At 41.2% G+C, this 20,326-nt stretch overlaps 1 protein-coding gene and 1 long non-coding RNA gene across 6 annotated transcripts in view; one reads left to right on the top strand and one right to left on the bottom strand.

The window, feature by feature from the left end:
• Nucleotides 1-6,677: 6,677 nt before the first annotated feature.
• The window catches only part of LOC113845108 (uncharacterized), a 15,185-nt gene continuing 1,536 nt past the window's right edge, over nucleotides 6,678-20,326 (bottom strand). The window contains exons 2-4 of one of the 2 annotated variants that reach the window (XR_005264162.2): nucleotides 15,420-15,579; nucleotides 8,748-8,925; nucleotides 6,678-6,949 (exon numbers count right to left, since the gene is read on the bottom strand). This is a non-coding gene — a long non-coding RNA (uncharacterized lncRNA). The remainder of the gene's footprint in view (nucleotides 6,950-8,747; nucleotides 8,926-15,419; nucleotides 15,580-20,326) is intronic. The other variant, XR_003500376.3, reaches the window with a different exon arrangement.
• Nucleotides 17,463-20,326, top strand: part of CFAP300 (cilia and flagella associated protein 300) — a 22,346-nt gene continuing 19,482 nt past the window's right edge. For 2 of the 4 annotated variants that reach the window (XM_027467943.3, XM_072032754.1), the window contains exons 1-2: nucleotides 17,868-18,281; nucleotides 18,714-18,795. In XM_027467943.3, coding sequence (XP_027323744.1) covers nucleotides 18,172-18,281; nucleotides 18,714-18,795 — 192 coding nt within the window. In that variant the 5' untranslated portion in view covers nucleotides 17,868-18,171. Of the gene's footprint in view, nucleotides 17,786-17,867; nucleotides 18,282-18,713; nucleotides 18,796-18,822; nucleotides 18,895-20,326 lie in introns of those variants that run through there. The other 2 variants (XM_072032755.1, XM_072032756.1) reach the window with 2 other exon arrangements.

Genomic DNA, 20,326 nt, shown 5'->3' with positions numbered 1-20,326 from the left:
AAGAAGAGCCGCAAAGTATTTTTTTAGTCTTATATTTTTTAATAGATTTTGAAATTGGCTCAGGTTATCTCAGCTTCATATCATGTCCCTTTGCTCTCTGGTGAGCCCAGAGAAGTAGGAACATCTTGCTCACTTTTTGTGTGCTATTCGTTGTTTTGCAAGCTTTTTCCAGAAGAGCAGACTGTACTGCAATCACAGCTTTTCTATCTTGCTAACGACTTGTCGCTGAATGCCAGACAGCCCAAATATGGACTAATCAGGATAGTAATGCATGACATTTTCTAGGCAATATGTGAATGATAAGCTTTAACTAACTTAGACTGTCTTCAGCTTAATCCGTACCTTTTTTTCTTTGGCTGAATGTTTGGTGTTAAGTGACAGAAACATGTGAACTGTTCTTTCTTTTCTTTCTTTTATTTTTTTTTTTCTCCCCAATGTATTAATTACTCTTTATCTCTTTACTTCACAGAAGTTGTATTTCCCATCAAGGAAGTTCTCCTTTATAAGTTTTCTATCCAAGTGCAGCTGATTTCCAGTATTTTATGCCTCCATTAGTACAAAAAGCTGGAGGAGACAATCCAGAGAATTTCCTCCAGGTACTAAATACTAAAGTTCTGTCAAAGTTCAATGATCTAACAAGGCAATACTTAAAGCAATGAATCATTTATTGAACCTTTGCAATCCAAACCCCAAAGTTTTCAACTGCAGCTCTGTGTTTCCCTTCTTGGAAAGCCCTGCCTCTGAAAACTGCACTTTTTGTGTTTCTGAAGACCTAGGTCTAGAGTGAGAAAAACAGGAGGATGCTATGCAAAAGCTTCTGGCTGCAGATTTGGAATCAAGCCTTGGACCTAGGACTGATGCCCAGACAGTCTGTTAACCCAAGGCAGTTCTGTGCTTGGGCGGGAGCCAAACTTTGGGCACGGGTTTGGCACTGGGCCATTGTCCTGACCTTACTTATCCTCTTAGACATGTGCATGTCACTCTAAATGTTCCCACAGGTTAATATCCCTCAGAGAACTACGTGATTACCTCAGGCTTCTAGTCACTCTATAGACACAAAGAGTCACAGTGCTTGTGCTGTCTCCTCACAGATATTATCTGAGTGAATTAGGACATGGAAGAGGAATATAAAAGACTTCTCCAACCTTGTCGAGGTTAAATGCTACTCTATACAGCTGTCTCCAGAGTATTCATTTGCCATGAACAGGGCACCTTGGGGCCCTGACTCACAAGGCTTGTCATGGATAGTACTGGAAATAAAAACAGTATTTTAGCAGTGCTGTCTGCCAAGCTATCCCCAAGTGGTATTAGACAGGGGACATTCAAAAAAGAGGTAACTGGAGAAAAGATCTTTCCTGCAAAAGGAAGCTGCCCTGTTTGCTCTCAATTCCCACCCACCTCCCCCTCTTTCAAGGGACCTGGTAGATGTCTCACCCTCTTTCTGGCCTTCAGTGCATGACAGCAAAGAAGAGGAGGTAGCACTGAAATGGACACAGGGACCACTTCCAACAGGGAAACTGCACCTGGCACTGCACATCAAAACTGTGGCTACAGAGACATATACATGTAGATGGTGTCCACGTGGGTGAACATCTTGTGGATTTCTGACTGCAGTTAAAAGCAGCTTGTTTTATTTTCAGTGTAGGCCTATTCCTTCCATTCTGAGAGTGGCTCATTTCCATTCATCCATTACAAAAATAACACTGCAACCAGCATGAAGTTGTTCTGTTTCTTCCAGTCATGAGGCACCAGAGACCCCATACAGAAGAACCCCCCCATACTTTCAGTCCAGCACGAGATCAGCACAAGGAAACACCAGTACCAGCTCTCTTCAGAGGGGCTCACAGGTATATTGTCTCAGGCCCTATCTGGGCTCAGTTATTCCAACAAGAACAGTAAATACTAAGATGCTTTATTTCATCTCTGCTTGTAAGTGAGTTTTGGCTTGTAGAATTTATACAAACAGGCTGCTCCAACAAAGGACATTTCAAGTTCCTTATTCTTCATGTCAAGAACTCTTCCTTTCCTTTCCTTTCCTTTCCTTTCCTTTCCTTTCCTTTCCTTTCCTTTCCTTTCCTTTCCTTTCCTTTCCTTTCCTTTCCTTTCCTTTCCTTTCCTTTCCTTTCCTTTCCTTTCCTTTCCTTTCCTTTCCTTTCCTTTCCTTTCCTTTCCTTTCCTTTCCTTTCCTTTCCTTTCCTTTCCTTTCCTTTCCTTTCCTTTCCTTCAGAGAAGATTAAATAAACTATTTAACATACTGAAAGGAATAACTTTTGGACAGTGTTATAATAGTGCAAGGCTTTAGTTTCAGCAGTGTGTACTGACTCCTGATGGGACTAAAAATTCCCATTTATTTTAATGGAAATTGGGTGTTCATATTTTTCTGAAAGATTTTAAAATCTCAGGTATGATTTATAAACCAAGTACAAACACAGTATTTGAAGAGCACCTTTCCTCTGAAAGAGCAATAAATGTACAGAGCAGACTGCAGCAGATCAAGGTGAATCCAGTGGAAATGCATAGTTCAGTTCCTGAATACCAACGCGTAAATCCTTTCCAGAAGTCATATAGGAGAGACTTTAAAAATAAAATAATTCTTAAAACTATAAAGATTTCCCTGCCTCCATGGGTCAAAATTCTCCTTCCATGGTTCGCAGCTGCCAGCCACGTTACCCTTCCCCTGAGAGCTTACTACAAACACATAACTTTGGGGCACAGCACTTAAAGCTCTGCACAGTGCTGTCAATTTAGCTTGGCACCGCATGCAACATCTGGCCCATAATTAATAGAGCACTTTAAGATCCTCCAGGAACTATTAAACTCAAGGTATATTAAACTTAATGAGTCTAAAAGTTACACTTTTATTTTTTTTTTTCTGTGGAAGAGAAAAGCTGAAGGGTTAAGGATGATGGAGTTATTAACATATTTTAAGAAGCAGGAGTACCGTGTTTCACATCTCTTCCTGCTCCTCAGATCTCTTTTTTCCTTAATAAGACAGTCCTTGCACATCAGCATGCGGGATATCGGATGGCCCTTTTGTCCTTATCCATTTCCCATAAAGAACATTACTGCCACGGCTGCTCTTGTTTCCTTTGGCAGCTGAGCAGCTGGAGGTTTCACATGCAGTAAATCCGCAGCCGTAGCAGAGGCATAGCCCCACCAGGCCCATGGCCACCGTGTTTGCCATGCGCTGAGGAAGTCCCAAAGCTGCCCCCTGGGCCACCACGTGTCACCTGCTCCCCTCTGGGCTCTGTACCCCTGCCTTCTGCTGCCTGGCCACTGTGCGGGGACGGGGCACCAGCTGAAAGCTGCCTCTTGGTGTCCCATGTATGGATTTATTGAGAAAGTTGGAAGGAGATGTTAAAAAATAAATGTACAGTACCAATGTAAACCAAAGAATTATAAGTTTCATGTTTCCTGTAGGTGTATAGAAATTGTGTGGGAGATAATTGCCCTGCTTCCTTTAGAAATACTACAGAGAAATAAGCACTTTTAAGGCACAATTAATCTGCCCCTAAGGTATATATCTAAAATAGGTCAGAGGAATCAGTCCCTAACACTGCCTATTTGTTTCTAATGACATGAAAAAGAACTTAGAGACAAGATCAGGTGTAAGTACTGTGTAGACATTTGGAGGTAGATGATAGATGGTAGATGGTCTGCCCTTGTAGCAGACCCAGGAGAGGTCTACTGACTTCACTTCTTCCCTTGGCACACTTTTTGTTTGTTTGTTTGTTTGTTTTACTATTATTATTGTTTGGTGGTGGTGTTTTGTTGGTTTGGTTTGGTTTGGTTAATATTTGGTAGTTGTTTTGGGGTATGTGTTTGTGTGTTTTTACATTTTCCCACTAAATCTCAAACTTAGGTTACTGAATTTAGCTACAAACAGATGATAGCAATAAGAACTTGACTATCACCAGTGCACCCTGCAGCATATCCTGGCCAACTGGTCATGTGCCTGCAGATGCAACTTTCTTCACTTGCCATGAATTCTCCTTTATCCAAATAACCGAAGATTTGTGCTTCCACAAATAAATGAAACATGTGCTTCCAAACCTAACCTGAGGACATCCGAAATCTCTGCATCCTAATTCTTGAAGCGTCTGATGCCACTGGTACACTTGGTGTATAGACGCTGGGCTGACTCTGTGTAGATCAGTTTGCTTATAGCTCCAACACTAAATAAAATGGACCAGAGCCAATTCCCTGGCTCCAAAAGCAAGTGCCTTGCTGCTTCTTGCAGCAACACAGCTAAGCTTTCTTTCCATCTAGAGCAGGGTGCTTTGTTCACACTGCATTTGGGAAGAGTCCCAGGACTGTGGTAGGCCCTGAGCTGGGCTTGGACATTGTCAGGGAGAGTGCTGCCAGTTAAACTGCATGGACCACCAACAGCTTGGTGCCTAAACCCATCCCCTGTGTTCCTAAATGTAGCATCCTACAGCAATGTAGCTACAGAGGTGGTTTAAGAGTCTAATAAAAAGCACTGGCACATAGTGTCGTGTGAATGTGGGTTGTGGTTTCCATCAAACAGACAGTTCATATATATCCCTGTACCTAGGACCTGGTTTTAACTCCAACAAGGACAATCTGGCCGTGGGCATTGGAGAAATGGCTGTATTTTTAATATTGTCTTGCATTGTGAACATATCAAGGAAAGACAATACACTGCTGTAGCATGCTCAGTATTAAACTGGAGTGAAGGTTTAATATTACACTGGTCTCTTGACTCGATCTTTCAAGGCAGAATCTTCAATGTTACCCAGGTAAGTTTCCCAATTCCAATCTGACCAACTCCACTATAAAAGTTTGAGTTACTCCAAGTGGAAGATTCAAGACAGGGGAAAAAAAAAAAAAAAAATATATATATATATATATATATATACATATATATATACATATACTTATATATATATATTTCAAATTTAAGTAAACAAAAGATACATCTCTACCATCTTGCTGGGTTGTGCTAGAGCATTGCCAGCTCTTCACTCCTGAATGTCCATGCTGCCTACGTGTTAGCTCACCCTCAAACTAACTCAGCAAGCTCAGAAGTCCCTGGGTTGGGGAGAACTTGGCGGAGCCCAAGAGACGTGTGCCAGTGTCCCACCCCCACACTGCAGGAAGGTGCAGCATGAATCTGACTCATGTCAGATTTGGCTTCTCCCAGACTAACCGGTCTTTCAGCAGGCCCCTCCATGGCCTCATGTCCTAAGCCACCCTTGGTGTTACACAACAAAAAGACATATCTGGCAGGCTGCAAAGCAGCTTCCCAACAGCAGCCCAGGGCAACATCTCAAAAGGACCATGCCCAAATCAATGGGTCCATTGTCAGGAAGATTTCTTAGCACCAGTTTAAAATTATTCTGAGTGCTATAGTACCAGATAGTTTCATACTAGCTGGAGAGCAGTGATGGTTCTATTTCATATCTACGTATGTGTAAATTGTATATGTGTATATATACATGAGTTTTGTCTCCCATGTGTGTATATCTGTGGGCATGCATAAATGCAGGAGGGGTAACCAGCCTTTGGGTGCAGCCAGGCACTGCTGCTTTGGCTGTAACAAGATGTGTTGTGATCCTTGCAAGAAGTGCTGCAGTGGAGTTCATCATGATCCATGACTGCTGTGACCATGATCTTGAGAAGCAGGTCTCTGTTTTGCTTTTCTGAACATGAATATTACTGAGAATACCAGGGAGGAACCCTCTTTCTAGACTGTGACACTTACTCCTATAGAGTCATAATACATCTTCTAATGTGTTCATCATCAATGTTAGCCTGGTGACTTGTTTTTAAGTTTTCACAGCAACTGGATTTTTTTTTTTTTATTTATTTTTCTTTAGGGCATATCTAAACAAACAAGGAACAAGGAATGAGCTCAGACATTCACACTTATTGTCCTATTGCTTAATTCTTAGCGCTCTCCTTCACTCTGTTGTGGGCCGCGCCAGTTTTCAATAAAAGTCAGTTCTAGAGGGAGTTGACCTTGCAGAGTGGGGATGCAAAGCCAGTCAGCACTATTCAGCCCCAAGGCTTGAATCAACTTAGCAGTATAAACACAGCCCAACAGTCTGTATGTTCAATGAGATGAAAAGGAGCAAACAATCCCTATTCCATTTAATGCCAATTTAGGGCTCTTAACACTGCCTTACCCACAAATCACACAGTTGTATTGTCTAACTGAGAGTTTTTGTAGGGTGATAGGACAAGGGTTTGAGAAATCTGTCCATTCTGATAATATTGTGAGGAGAGTACAGGTTTACAATCAATGCTTCACTAAGAGGTATTCAGCATGCTGATTTTGGTAAAATAAGAATCTGGAATAAAGAGGACACTTAAAATAAACAGGATCCTAGGAAGTGCATTCACTTTAAGTTTATGTTTATTTTTCCCTAGAGGGAAAGAGGTAGAGCTTGCCAACCTTTTAAGTTGCTTGCTAACTGCATAATGAATGGGGATAAGTTAACTTCGACTATGTTTTCAATTTCCTCAGTGAACCAGATGCCAATGCATTTTTCTGTCAACATTTGAATATAAAAGCCTCCTTACACACCTAAAACAATCTTCAGTTCTTCCAACTTAATCAAGTTTATCTTACAGATTTGATAGAACTACAGTTCACGGGATATTTGGAACTATTGATCTAATTTAAGACAAATATGAGGATGTGAATATGGCTATAATATTTGCTTCCTTTTTTTTTTTTTTTTTTTATTCCTGGAATACTTTGCTATTCCCTTATTAACACTGAATGTGTGTTCTAAATCTAACTTGAAAAACTGTGTTCTTAAAAATTATGTCCGAAGATTGAAAACCCATTTATCCACCACGAGTGATGTATCTACATCTGAAGATATTCACGTATAAATAGTATGTAAAACTCCAATCCTTTTGCTCTTGAATTAAAAGGCACAACTCCAACAACTGTAGCATCTGAAACATTTTCAGGAACCTGAAATTGAGAAGAGAAGGTGTTAACAAGGAAACAAAAGAGAAGGGAAAAAAAAAAAGGAAAAAAAAAAAAAAGAGAGAGAAAGAGAAAGAAGGCCACATTAAAACAAACAAAAATCCCATAGTAATGAAATTTTTTTATGAATTAACTTAAATTTACTTTTCAAGGGAGAAGAGATAAAGAAAAAAAAAAAAAAAAAAAAGCCTTAAAGACCTTATAGCCAACTCCAGACTTGGATTTTCCCTACCTCATAGAATCACAGAATCATAGAATGGCTTGGGATGGAAGAGACCTTAACGATCATCTAATTCCACCACCACCCCCTGCCATGGCCAGGGACACCTCCCACCAGACCAGGTTGCCCAAAGCCCCATCCAGCCTGGCCTTGAACACCTCCAGGGATGGGGCATCCACAGCTTCTCTGTGCAACTTGTGCCAGGGCCTCATCACCTTCTGAGTGAAGAATTCCCTCCCTACCTATCTAAATCGTCCCTCTTTCAGTTTAAAACCATTCCCCCTTGTCCTATCATTATCTGCCCAAGTAAAAAGTTGCCCTCCATCTTTTTAGTAAGCCCCCTTTAAGTATTAAAAGGCTGCAGTGAGTCTCCCCAGAGCCTTCTCCTCTTCAGGCTGAACATCCCCAGCTCTCTCAGTCTTTCTTTATAGGAGAGGTGCTACTCTCAGCAAGTATTTGTTGTGTCTTGCTTACGGGCTTGAAAACCCTTAACACCCCTTCTTCAGATTACAAAGTATTTTACTGTATGCACATGCCTAGAACAACCAGTCTATTTTTGGCAAGGATTTCTTGGTCTATTGTTGTATAAATAATTTCTCCAAATGTTTCTTCCCTGATCCATTTTTTTTTTTCTAAAATGGTTTTAATACCCAAACATTTACCACTCTAGTCTAAATATTCCTCAGATGAACTACAGCTTGATTAGGAAGACAACTGAAACTTCAGAGAAAATGGCAACGATCCTCTGGGAGCCAGCCTGGGCACGGTAAATCAAGAATCCTTCAGAAGGAAAAGGCATCACGTCTTTCTGCCGGGACTTCTGCTTTTGATAAGTTTGTATGTTGGAAGCTTTATCTATCACTTCTTAGCTTAACCTTTAGCAAGGAAAATTTTATTTTAGAAACTGAAATACAGAAAATACTGTAATTGAAAGTAAAGTGTTGCCACTTCTCTTTTGGACTTGTTCCTAAGGAATAAAACCAGATTGTCTATTCTTCACCATGTCAGATGAACAGGAAGAACAATCCCATCTTTTTTTGCAGGGGATAGAACTGATTGATTTTCATCAATTTTCATAGTTTCTGGCTCATTTTTTCTTGTTATTATTCCAATTAGAAGAAATATATTCTTGGAAAAACTTTAAGACAGCATCTGCATATGATTTTATTCAAATGATACTGTGCAGACTAAGAAACATGGGAGACTCTTACCTAGCTTGTGCCTGTGTCTTAGAAGGAGTATGTCATTTCCTCACTGAGACAGTAGTGCTTTAGTGACTGAGCCATAATCACTTATTTGGAAGGCTAAGAGGAAGCTCATTTCTTTTATACTGGTCCTTTCAGAATGGAGTCAAAGGGTGGGACCGATGCTGACACACTAACTGCACAGTATGATTAGAAAGACACAAGGAATGAAAGGAGGGGGATACACCAGGTGAGGAAAACAGTACAAGGACAGAATTTAGAAGAATCCATGCACCTGTATAATATATTATCCTGGTATATTACTGTGGATTTTCAGCCTTTTTGATCATTTGTTTTACACGTGGAAATTTATTCTCACCAGATAAATTACTGAAGTAAACCAGTGTACGTATCTTCTTATGTAATTGGCATCTGTAGACAAAGTGGTGAGCTCTCTCATTTGTTTCCTTTCCAGAGGACATGCACAAGATTTAGGCCACACAATTCACATCTGTAAGCCAGAGTTCCACACTCTTCTTGCAGACTTGGACATGGGACTGGGGAGAGGAATTGTTTCATTCAGCATAGTTTCTGAGGCATACTACAATCATGAGACCACTAACACTGCACAGAAAATCAAACAGCAGCTTAGAATAGAAAATAGAAAAGAAAAACACCAATTGATCCAGGAGGAGGAGTTTGTAAAGAGAATTAACCTCATGAGTTTGTAAAGAGAATTAACCTCATGATTCCTGGAAGTCCAACTGAAATGGTTACCCTTTTTTTTTTTTTTTTTTACGTTTTTTTTTCCAAAATCCTTAGAATGTTTTTGTTTGTTTGTTTGTTTGTTCCTTTTGGTAGAAAATACAGAAATGTCAAGTTTTTTTCAAACTGTTTGATGGTTCTGTTTTGACAACACCAGTCTTTCCTACATTGACCCTATACTTGTTGACTTCAGGCTGTGCTGCCCTAACTCATCCAAAACAGACACCTTTGAAAGGCTACCCTCACTCTTCAATTAGTCCTGATTGCTCTAGCCTGTCTCTTAGGTTGAGTAGAATGACTAGCATCTTTTCCTTCAGACATTTACATGGGTGCCAGTCTGTTCCCAGGTGTTTATTATCCCTACATCCTTAGACATGTTTGTCTATCCTAGGGTTGAATTTGTAGAGGTGACCAAGGACAGTCCCAGTGCATGATAGAACTCATTATCACCAGTTCTCTGGCAGAATCTTAATCTCACTTTGAGCAGGGCGAATTGCATGAAACATCTCTCTTCCTCTGCCTTTTACAGTCCAGGAGGTGCTGGCATTATAACTAGAAATAAAAGTCTTGGTTGATAGTCTATTGGCTCCTGCAGAAGTCATAATTGTGGAGAAAACAGCAAAGCGATTGGAAAATTTCAAAAGAAGAAAGATTTCCCCTCCCTCCAAATGACTTTTTTTGTTCTTGGTGTTGTATTTTCTTTCTTTTTCTGGACAAGCCTACAACAACCTCAGGCTTGACTTTATGGAACAGTTAAATACCTGTCTTATACCTAAATACCATCAGGACCCATGGTGCAGACTGTCCTCTTTTATGTGACTTCCTGAGCTCGCTTCAGTAAGCACTCCCATTGCTGTCCCGGTAGACAGAATCCTACACGAACCAAGACAGCCAGCGTCTGCATTACCCTTTCATCCACGTGGATGAAGGCTGGACTTTACCTATGGGGGAAATACGTATCCATACATTGCCTTTGATAACTTCCAGATCAGAGGGCACTATAGCACCAATCTCTGTTAGCCTCACTGTTGAAATTGTCTTTTTTGTGTAGAAATGTAATACGGGTTGGACTGAAGAGCGTAAGAATGAATCTAGAGTTACTGGAAGGAGACTTCAATTCAAGGGCATGTCTCAGTTCTCCTAATTCACATGGAACTTCTCCTTTTGTCTTATGCTGTTTCCTTTTGGCAAGTTTAGGTGGCTTTTTGCCACTTTTTTTTTTTTTTGGGGGGGTGGGGGAGGATCTCTTCACATTTTGTGGTAGCAGACCAGACATGTAATCAAGAATCTGGATCTTGATAGGCATCTCAGCCCAACAACGCTACCTTCTATGTCCTTTGTGGATCTAGTGCTAAATTGCTTGCTTAAATCGCAATAGAAACTTTGTGGTCACATTGGGAACTGACTGCAGTTTTCCAAAGCCCAGAAGATGCAGTCCATACTGGAGACTGTCTTTCCCTCCCCTTTCTAAGAAGAATAGATTTCCTTACACCATCAGAAACAATAGCAAGAAACAAATCTGCATAGGAATTTAGACTAAAACATTTAAAATAAAACCCCACACATAAGGCATTTCACAAAGGTCAGACAACAAATATGGCAGTTCAGCAAAGACCTCACCATTTTAGTAAACAGAACTGAAAACAGAGCAGTGTCTCCACCCTCCCAGTCTGTTTGAGGGTTTAGATTGCCAGCCTCTCAGATGGCCTAGGTTAAGATTCATGATTACGCAATGAAGGATGCTCGTCAGACTGAATGGACGATGACATTTGGGTACCTTATTTTACACTGCTTTATAAACTTTGTTTAAACAGTATAAACAGTAGACAAAGGAAACTGGATTTTGCAATAAAAGCTATTTTTATGAAAGCAAAACAGTCACATGACCTCTTACCCAGCTTTTAAAAGAGCAATAGAACTTGCTTTGCCTGCCAGCCCTGAAAAAGACTGAATTTAATGTCAAAGACAGAGGTCTTGTTAGGCAACAGTGCTACATTCCAAATCTTACATGTTTATAGCTTCCCCTATTGCTATAACCCCACCCTCTCAACGAGAAAAAAAAAAATGCAGTCAGGTTTAACCCTTCATAGCTTTTGACTTTTACTGCAGTGGAGACCACCCTGATTTTTCACCAGGTAATTTTTTCAAAGCAAAGTATATTGATGAGTAGCTTGCATACATGAGATGCATTTGTAAACACTGAGCTCACATGCACTGCAGGAGAGAATTCAAGGTCTCTGTGGGTACGAAGCATGCTGATTTCAAATGATCCATGTCAAGCTATGCTGAGATTTGTCACTGACTTACCCATGTCAGTGTAAAAGCAACACTGCAGGCAAGCCCTCGCTTGTTGTTTGCTAATTTCAGCACACACAGATTTCTTCTAAGTCACTCTAAATATATATATATATATTTATATTGTAAACATGCCCTGCTGGAAAACTACACACATTTTCCTTTTGAAATGAAGCTTTTCTTTTCCCTGCTGAAACTTTTTATAATCTCCTCAAATGTGGTATCACACCTTGTTAACCCCTCAGTACTCGCTGAATTTTGGATGTGATAATCCAGAAATGGAACCCCTAGAAAACCCCATTCAATGAGAAGGAAAGCCAAGGAATATCAGCGTGAATGATGTAACAAAGTAAGTGTCAAAATAAATAGAGTAACTAATTTTAAATTCAGTAGTCAAACACAAAAAAAAAATGGAAAAAGAATAATTTTAAATATAAACAACTGGGTGACGTTGTTATTTATAATGAAGAAGCTGTAAAACATGAATGGTGTGGCACAGAAAGCAACATAGGGTGCAAAGCTTCCTGAGGGTGAGTGGGAGGAGAAGAGACAAAGTAGCTCAAGGCTGGGTAGGATGGATGTGCCAACAGTGCGAGGGCAGGAGCACAGGAACTGGGATCCTGGAGATAGCTCTGTCATTCACTCGTAGGTATGGGGGAGTGGGGCTAAGCTGGGATGTGCAAAACACTGTTGGGGTAGATAATAGATAACAGTCTTAGATCCTTTATCAAGAAAGAGCATAGGTGGAGAATAAGGTGTACCGAGCTGGGAGGGAGATTAAATGCATTTGTGATAGGAAGGACAGGCGTGTTTTTTTTTTCAGTCACTCAGCCAGCACCTCCACACCTGGAGCTGATCCCTGAACCCTTACTTTAGGGGCACGTTGGTTAGATATATATACCTCACGTGAACAGTAGGCATTCATGCCATCGTACTCGTATTTATATCACATTCAAGACAGTTGAAGTATGGAGTTTAGAATGCTTTTTAGCTCACAGTTTGGTAGATGTTTCATCAGCTGATTAAGTCTGTAAACTCTAAGGGCAGCACTGACTTGGGACTCAATTCAGCAGCCTACACATGAGCACCTAGTTCCACCTGAGACAAAGCAGAGCTTCCCTTTAAGGATCTGGCAGATATATCATTACTTGGAGCACACACAGACTCTAGCTGCCATTCCAGAAAATCAGAAAAGGAATATCTAGGGCAATCTGAAGGATACCTTGGGCATCTGAAATGTCTCTCTATGCAATTAAATTGAGATCTTGATCTCCCCTGATGATAATGGAAGCTTTGCTGGCCTGTAAGTGCTAACAAGTAGACACCTCAAATTACACCTCCAAAGCTGAAACACACCTCCAGGTCTTAGCTCTCATCTCTAGACCCAGTACCATTTGAAATGCCCACCCAACCTCCAGTCACCAGACTGGAGGAGCACAGTTGTCCCCTAGGTCTTTTGTCATATCTGACAGCCCAATGGAGATGTTGCAGTCCCTTGAGGGATCAAGCAACTGAGTCAAGCCTCCAGCATCCAGAACATCAGTAACTCCTACAAGTACCCTGATCACTGCCCAGAGAAAAGCAGCACGTCCCATAGCCTGGTACTGCTGTGTTCATGCAGGTAGAAAGGAGATTAAATGTTACACTTTTAAAAGTATGGAAAACTTGTTAACAATATAGAGACAATCTGTTTTCAAATGGGAAGATGTGAGTATCAGAAATCAGTCAGGACAAAAGCATATCCATAGGCAAAATGTAATTCTTAACATATCTGTAAAAACTCTCTTGGGAGACTAACAAAACACCTTACAGTATGGCTACACAATTACTACCTTGTCTATAAATACTAAAAAAGAAACAAACCAACAAAGAAAAAAAAAAAAAAGGAGCAATAAGAAGAGTTTAAAATAGTATTGCTGAAGAATTTTCGCGTCTAAATCCAAGATTACTTCAATATTTCATATTAGCTAGGCAGTCACTGAATCAAAGTAATAAGATCCTTGGCACTTGGACAGGCCCCAGAATTGACCCCTTCCTGCTAAGTGCCCCAGTCAAGAAGTTATAGAGACAAATTCAAGTTTGTTTTCTCTAACTACTATAGTCAAATGTTATTTTCTACATGGAGAAATGGTTTCTGAGATACAATTACCCAGATCCATTGTAAGCCTTTGTATGTAAACAGTGACTGAAAACTTTGTGTGTGAGCTATGTTCTTGGCTTGCATTCGTAGAAGAAAGGGGTAGTGGATGAATTTGGAACTGGGCATCCCAGTTCCTACTTGTGCATATGAACAACTCCTGTATTGCTCAAAAAGTGGAACAGCAACTCAGAACCCTTTTATTTTCTTGGTGGTTTAAAAGAAACTGTAACATATGTCTGATTTTAAAAAGGGTGTTTAGAAACCAGCCTTCAAGGGAGAGCTTTAAGGCAGTGAATTTCCAGGGGAGTATGTAAATTGTAAAGGGGAGATGAGATGAGAGCGTCTGATCTTTTTTTTGTTTCCTCCTTTGTCTGAGGAAACTTCTCTTCCTTGGTAGGCCTGGATGGTGTCACACACACTGTGCTGGGTTTCCTGGGCCTCACTCTAATTCTTATTACGCTTCTCCAGGCATCTCATATTTCTTTTTCAAGGAGCAAAGAAAATGTAGGCATTTCAATGCTTGTTGCTTTGATGCCTACACTCACTTTTGGTATTTAGCCTCACATGTTTTCTTTTACTACTTATCTCTAAATACTTTTTATGATGCAAACTGTAAATTTTCTATTTTGGGACTGCTTTTTGAATTAAGCTTCATAATTGGCTGCAGTGCATATATAAAGCAATATACACAAGTTCTTTGGAGGTTATTAATGTAACAGTCTCTTGATTAAACTAAAACAGGCAACACGGACAAATCTAGCATAAACATAGCCATCTTTTCACCCTGTCCCGTGTGTCAGGGAGATGAGACTGGGCTGCTTTGTAAAGGGGGATGAGCTGAGAGCTGCGGGTGATGATAAGGCCAGCAGGGCAGAGCCTTCCCTGGCACTCACAGCACCCCAGCCAGAACTGCAAAGCAGGTCCGGTGGCAGTGACCAGATTCAACCACGAGTTCAGGTCACCAGGCAAGCCTGTAGTGACAAGACGGATTGAGCTTGAGGTCAGGCTCAGGATGGGTGAGGTTCACAGCCAGGCGCAGACATGCCATCCACACAGATCCAGGAAGGAGCAAAGGCAAGAGGTAGGGCTGATAATGGAGTTCCCAAACCAAGAGGATCAGGCTCCCATTGAGGCACCTCACAGCTCTTGCAGCTGCCTGACCCAAGGTTACTGCAGAGCTGGCCTTGAGTGCAGGCAGGCACATCACTGGGGAAAAGTGTGTTGCCAAGTCTCTGCACCTCACCCGAGGTCCTGACACTGTTACCCAGAAATAAGTTTGTTAGGACAGGGGACACGACACCAACCCCAGTAGCCGAAGCAGTTAGGAGCAGTGAACTTGGACCTTCTCATCCTGAAAAAGGCTAAAATGCAGATCTCCCTCTTTCTGGGTGAGAGCTCTAGTCACACTGTATGAAGGTGGCCACTTTGAGCTCTTGGGTTGTGTTTTGAAAGAAAACCTGTGGCATTTATCTGCAAGCAGAGGTGTTGTTGTCTGTCTTCCTCAGCCTGGCTCTGGAGGGGACAGGGACTCCTGCCTTGCACCTTTGCACTACTGAAGGGCAGAAGTTGGTGTGAAGGTGGAGTAAAGGGAGAGTTCAGACATGTCATAGCCTTTCCTATTTGCTAAGTTATTGGTAATTTTAATTAACTCCCATGATATTGAGCCCTTTCTCTTCTGTCTGTCTCATGGACTTGTGAGTCTGGTGTTTTTTATCAGTCCAAGTACCTAGAGATGGATGTTGATATCCTGTAAGTCTTCTGCTGATGCTGGAAGGCACTGTCATATCATACATAGTGCCTCCTGTTCTGACCACAGCACAAACAAGATGCAGGATCTGGACTGTAACTTACTCTCAGTCAGACTCTTCCTGTGTCCAGTTTTGCACATACATACACAGGTACAAAAGAGACATGGACGTACTGGAGAGAGTCCAAGGGAGGGCCACCTAGATAAGGAAATCACTGCAGCACCCTTTCTGACGACAGGCTGAGAGAGCTGGGACTGTTCAGCCTGGAGGAGAAAAAGAAGAGGGAGGATCTCATTAATGTCTATAAATACCTGAAAAGAGGGTGCAAAGAGGACAAAGCCAGGCTGTTTTCAGTGGTGTCCGTGCCAGAACAAGAGGCAATGAGCACAAACTGGAACACAAGAGGTTCTGTCTGAGCACCAGGCAGCTCTTCTGTGCTGTGTGGGTGTGGGAGCACTGGCACAGGTTGCCCAGAGAGGTTGTGGAGTCTCCTCCTTGGAGATCTTCAAAAGCTGTCTTTACGCAGTGCCAAGCAAGCTGCTTTAGATGTCTCTGCTTGAGCAGGCAGTTTGACCAGATGGCCTTCAAAGGTCCCTTCCAACCTTAACCATTGTATGATTCAGTGATTTTAATACTGGAAAGACTTAATTCTTTCACAAATGTATGCTCATAATTATCCCTTTCCTCCTCTCTTTCACTAATTTGTGCAGATTAACCATCCCTCAGTGATGTTGAAGACTTCTGCCAGCAGGGCAGAGCTGCTGCTCGGGTTCTTTGGGTTCTTTGCCGCCTCCCTGCCTGGAACCAGCTGCTGTTCCACCAACAGCTGACCTTTGCCTCAAAGACTGATGCACTTTGCAAAGGTGCAACAGGGCTGGTCCTCTGTAATTTGATTTTTGTTTGCCATGGAAAGGCTGGTTTATTTGCTTTGCACTTAAAGGCCGTGGTTTATTCAGGACTGTAAAACTCTTCAAAATCATGTGTAAGTAAATACATGAAAAACAAACAATACTGAAAATAGGTCTGGCAAAGACTGAGGCACTACTATTGCTTAATAGTATATTACTTACAAGACTTCATTCTGCAGCAGAAAAACATATTTTCGCCCTCAAAATATCTTCCCTGAGACCATAAAATCCTTAGCAGCATGAACTTAAAAAAAAAAAATTAAATGTTCATGTTTAAGACTTCGACTATCTACTTTGTGTTGTTGTGAATGACAGCACAAGATGAAGCCAGTACTCAAATTCCAAGTCCCAATCTAACTTCTACTGCTGTAAAGTGCTTAAAACTGGAAATGTTGAATTACAAAACTACGACAGGTACATTACACAACATTAAAGACATTAATTCAGTAGCTTAGAGCTTCCTGTCCTGATCCTCCTGAGCCAGTTCTGAAGTCCTTACTCATTTCCTTACCTCTGATTCATCAAAGCATTTAAACACTCTTGATTTCAGTGGGATTTGAGCATACAGTTGTTGATTCGACATTTGAATCAGAGAAAATCTTCACTAAAGCCAGTGTTCTTGTATTTATTTATTTATTTATTTATTTATTTTCTCCCAGAAGTCTAGGACCTAAAGTTTCACTTTTTTTTTTTTTTTTTTAAATCTATATTTGAGTCTACACAACTTGAAATTCAGAATGTGTGTTTGGTAGTTGTTGCTACACATCACTCCCTGCCCAAACCAGTTCTTTCACTTGGGCTATTTAATCTCTGGCTGGTAATATTAGTGGCAAGAGGAATTCACCAGATGAGGTAGCACTGGAGTAGGTGGAGAAGTGTTGAGAATAAGGTTATAATTATTTGTTTCAGGTGTCACCGTTTTTGATCATATTTAAGTACTAAGTAGAAAGGCATGTTTGTTTTGTTGTTGTTGTTTTGTTTTGTTTTGTTTTATCCCACGATAACAATCATTTTTATATTAATCCCAGAGTTGAATCTGTGGGATGTTTTTCCAGGGCCAATGCCAGTGGTTTTATCTCTGTTCTCTGCTCTGCCCCCAGCACATGCTGCATCTTTGTGCTCTGCTTTCCCCTCAAATCAGACACAATTCAGCTTCAGGGATTTTTTTTAATTTTATTTATTTATTTTTTTTTTTTAGGAAACAAAAGAAATAAACAATATTAGAAACAAACAAAGCTACTGCTAAACTTCTTACATATAAACGGGTCTGCTGGTTAACCAAAGGAGCAGATTAATGGGGAGATGACATTTTTGGAGACCATTGCTGGTTTTGGAGACAGGGTGGATTGTTAGGGGATGTAGCATAAGGCAGCAGCCTTCTGCTCTTGCTGCTGTCCCTGAAAAGGGCAGGAAATTTCCGAGATTTTGCAACGCGTCTCTCGCTTTACTGGGCTTTTACAAATAACTTCCTTAAGTGACAACATACTTTCCTCAAATTTTCCACTGGGAAAAGCCTGGAAGCACAACCTCAGGATTTCCCCATGGGTCAACACTTTGGGAAGTAAGAAGCAGCCCTGATTCATTACAGCTTCATAATTCATAACTTTGGGCGTTTCGTAATTCACTTTTGGCATGACCGGGTGGCGTTGGCTCAGCCAACAGCGGTGGTCTCACTCCCGGGCGTGCACAGGCTCTCCTTCGGCAAGCCTGATTTTTTCCAGCGCATGGATAGGAGCAGAGGGAAGGAGGGAGCGGGTTGATGTTTAATTAGAGTATTTTCTTTATGAGAACCACAGAAATCCTGTCAGAAGTTGGGCCCTGGCGGTGCAGGACGAGGCGGCGGAACCTTTTTGAGCGGGTCCGGGCCCCGCGGCGGGAGCGAGCCGGGGCCGCACCGCCCGCGCCGCGCCGTTACCGAGGCAACCGCTGAGGTGGCGGCGCTGTGAGATGGCGGCCGGGGAGCAGCGGGGCTCGGAGGGCTTCGCTTTCCGTCTGCTGCCACAGAAAGCCTTCCCCTGCCTGCAGAACAGCGACATTCGGGACCGGCTCCTCAAGTGGTGGGCGTGGGGAAGCCCGCTGCCCCCCGGGGGAGGTTGAGAGGGAAGGAAGAAGCAGAGCTCTCGATATGAACCGGCGGCGGGTCCGGGTGCCCCCTCCCCATGTTATTATATACTTGGAAGTCTCCTCAGTATTTTCAGTATTTTCTGGCGGTACAAAGCGCTTGTTCTGAGGCGAAAGGTGTTGATCCTTGTCTTCCAGCCTCAGCCCCGGTCTCTTGCATCTCCACAGCTGTGTTTCCCCAGCCCTCCACGGAGCGCTGTGTGTGTGTGTGGATGTGTGTGGATAAAAGACAGAAAAAAAAAACACACCACAACAGTGTAGGCACTGGTCTGAGAGGGACCTCATGTAGTGTGTCTAGGCAAATGTGCACAGTGAGTAAGTACCTACTGCACATGCAATACCTGTTGCTTCTCATTTCTCCGTTTCAGGTCCATGCACGGCAGGATCACGGCTCAAGCGTTCAGTTTTGACCAGCAGTTTAAGCCCTATCAGAAGGATGAATTTGTTTGGGTAGTTTTAAGTCCTTTGTATTTGAAATTATATATACTGGAAACCTAAATGATGGAAAACACTGGAGCAATGTTAATGTGTTATTTGCTCACTTTGAAAGTAGGTAATTTAGGTATGGTGGTCTAACCTTGTCTTGTGGGTTAACTGTATTGCCTACTGGAAGTATCTCAGTCTATAGTATAGAAACTTGATACTGTTTTAAGATAGAACAATTTAATTGTTCAAGCCTGAGAATGGGAATCTGAGATGGATACTGATTTTGGCCACCACTCTTAATGTTGGGAAGTCCACCTAGGACTTTATACATGCCGTTTGTACTGTTAGCTTAGAGCTATTACTGCGTTATCACAGTAAATATACAGTATAATTACACATGCATAAGCACCACGTATCTGAAAGTGCATCATTTTTAAATTTACTGGATACCATTGCTTATACTGGAATTGTGGGCTCTCAGCTTTTTGAGACTCATCTCTCACACTGATTTTGTGACCTTGACTTATATTGTCTGCAAAGTCAAATCTGTTCATCTGTTTGCAGGTGGAAAAAAATGATCATCTGTGGTTTTGAAAACAGCATGGTCTTCAACTCTGTTTTAAAAAACACTCAAAACAACAACAATGACAAAAAACTTTTTTTATTTGCCGTAGGTGTATTTTATATTGTTATCTTGGATGAAGAATTGAACCTCTTGGTATTTTAAAGGAATACACATAAAAATACAGTAATATTTCATCTCCCACTGAAAACATCTCATATTATTGAAGTTGTAAAAAAGTTTTACTTTGTTAATTATGCATTTAGGTTCTCAATGCTTGTCTCCTTTGAATTAAAAATGTAAAAGTATCACTAAGAAGTGATGGACTCCAAGTAGCTGTGAATTAATGGAGGATGAGGCGAGCATTACTTTACACAGTCTGATCTCTCTATGTCTCAGAGAGGTGATAATGAGATTTGGTGATGCAGACATTGAAAAATCCATCATTTTCCTTAGCAGCTTGTTCAGTGATTATTCACTCTGGTGGTATGTGTATACATTAGGTTGCGTTTTCTTAACTGACTTATATATCATTTAAACTTGTCAACTATCAACATCACTATGCACTTTTTACTGATAAATTAATAAGATGGAATACAGCAGATCTAACTGCAGGACATTTTTTCCATTCCTTCAATAACCTATGGATTTCTTCTGTATCAATTTAATAATTTCTACCTATCTACACTTGTCAAAACTTCACTTTATTTACAAAATGTAAATTTTAGCATTTCATTTTTTATCTCAACAACATTGCATGCAGAGGTAGAATTGTTACATGTCATTTTCCTTCTGCACCTCCAGTGATTTCATTAATTCTTTTTGTCTGTTCTTGGACTGTAAGTTCTTAACTGCAAGAACTTCATACTGCATATGTAGGTGTCTATGAAGATACTGAGTCTTCCAGATAATGGCAACACAAAGTGACAAAAACATGTATTTGATGGTATGAAATTTGGTATCCAAAGTGAAAGGTCATACAGAATGCACTTC

The sequence above is a fragment of the Anas platyrhynchos genome, chromosome 1 (genome assembly GCF_047663525.1).
Source record: "Anas platyrhynchos isolate ZD024472 breed Pekin duck chromosome 1, IASCAAS_PekinDuck_T2T, whole genome shotgun sequence".
NCBI lineage: Eukaryota > Metazoa > Chordata > Aves > Anseriformes > Anatidae > Anas > Anas platyrhynchos.
The sequence above is the reverse complement of the archived record's forward strand: the minus strand, read 5'-3'. Positions and strand labels throughout refer to the sequence as shown.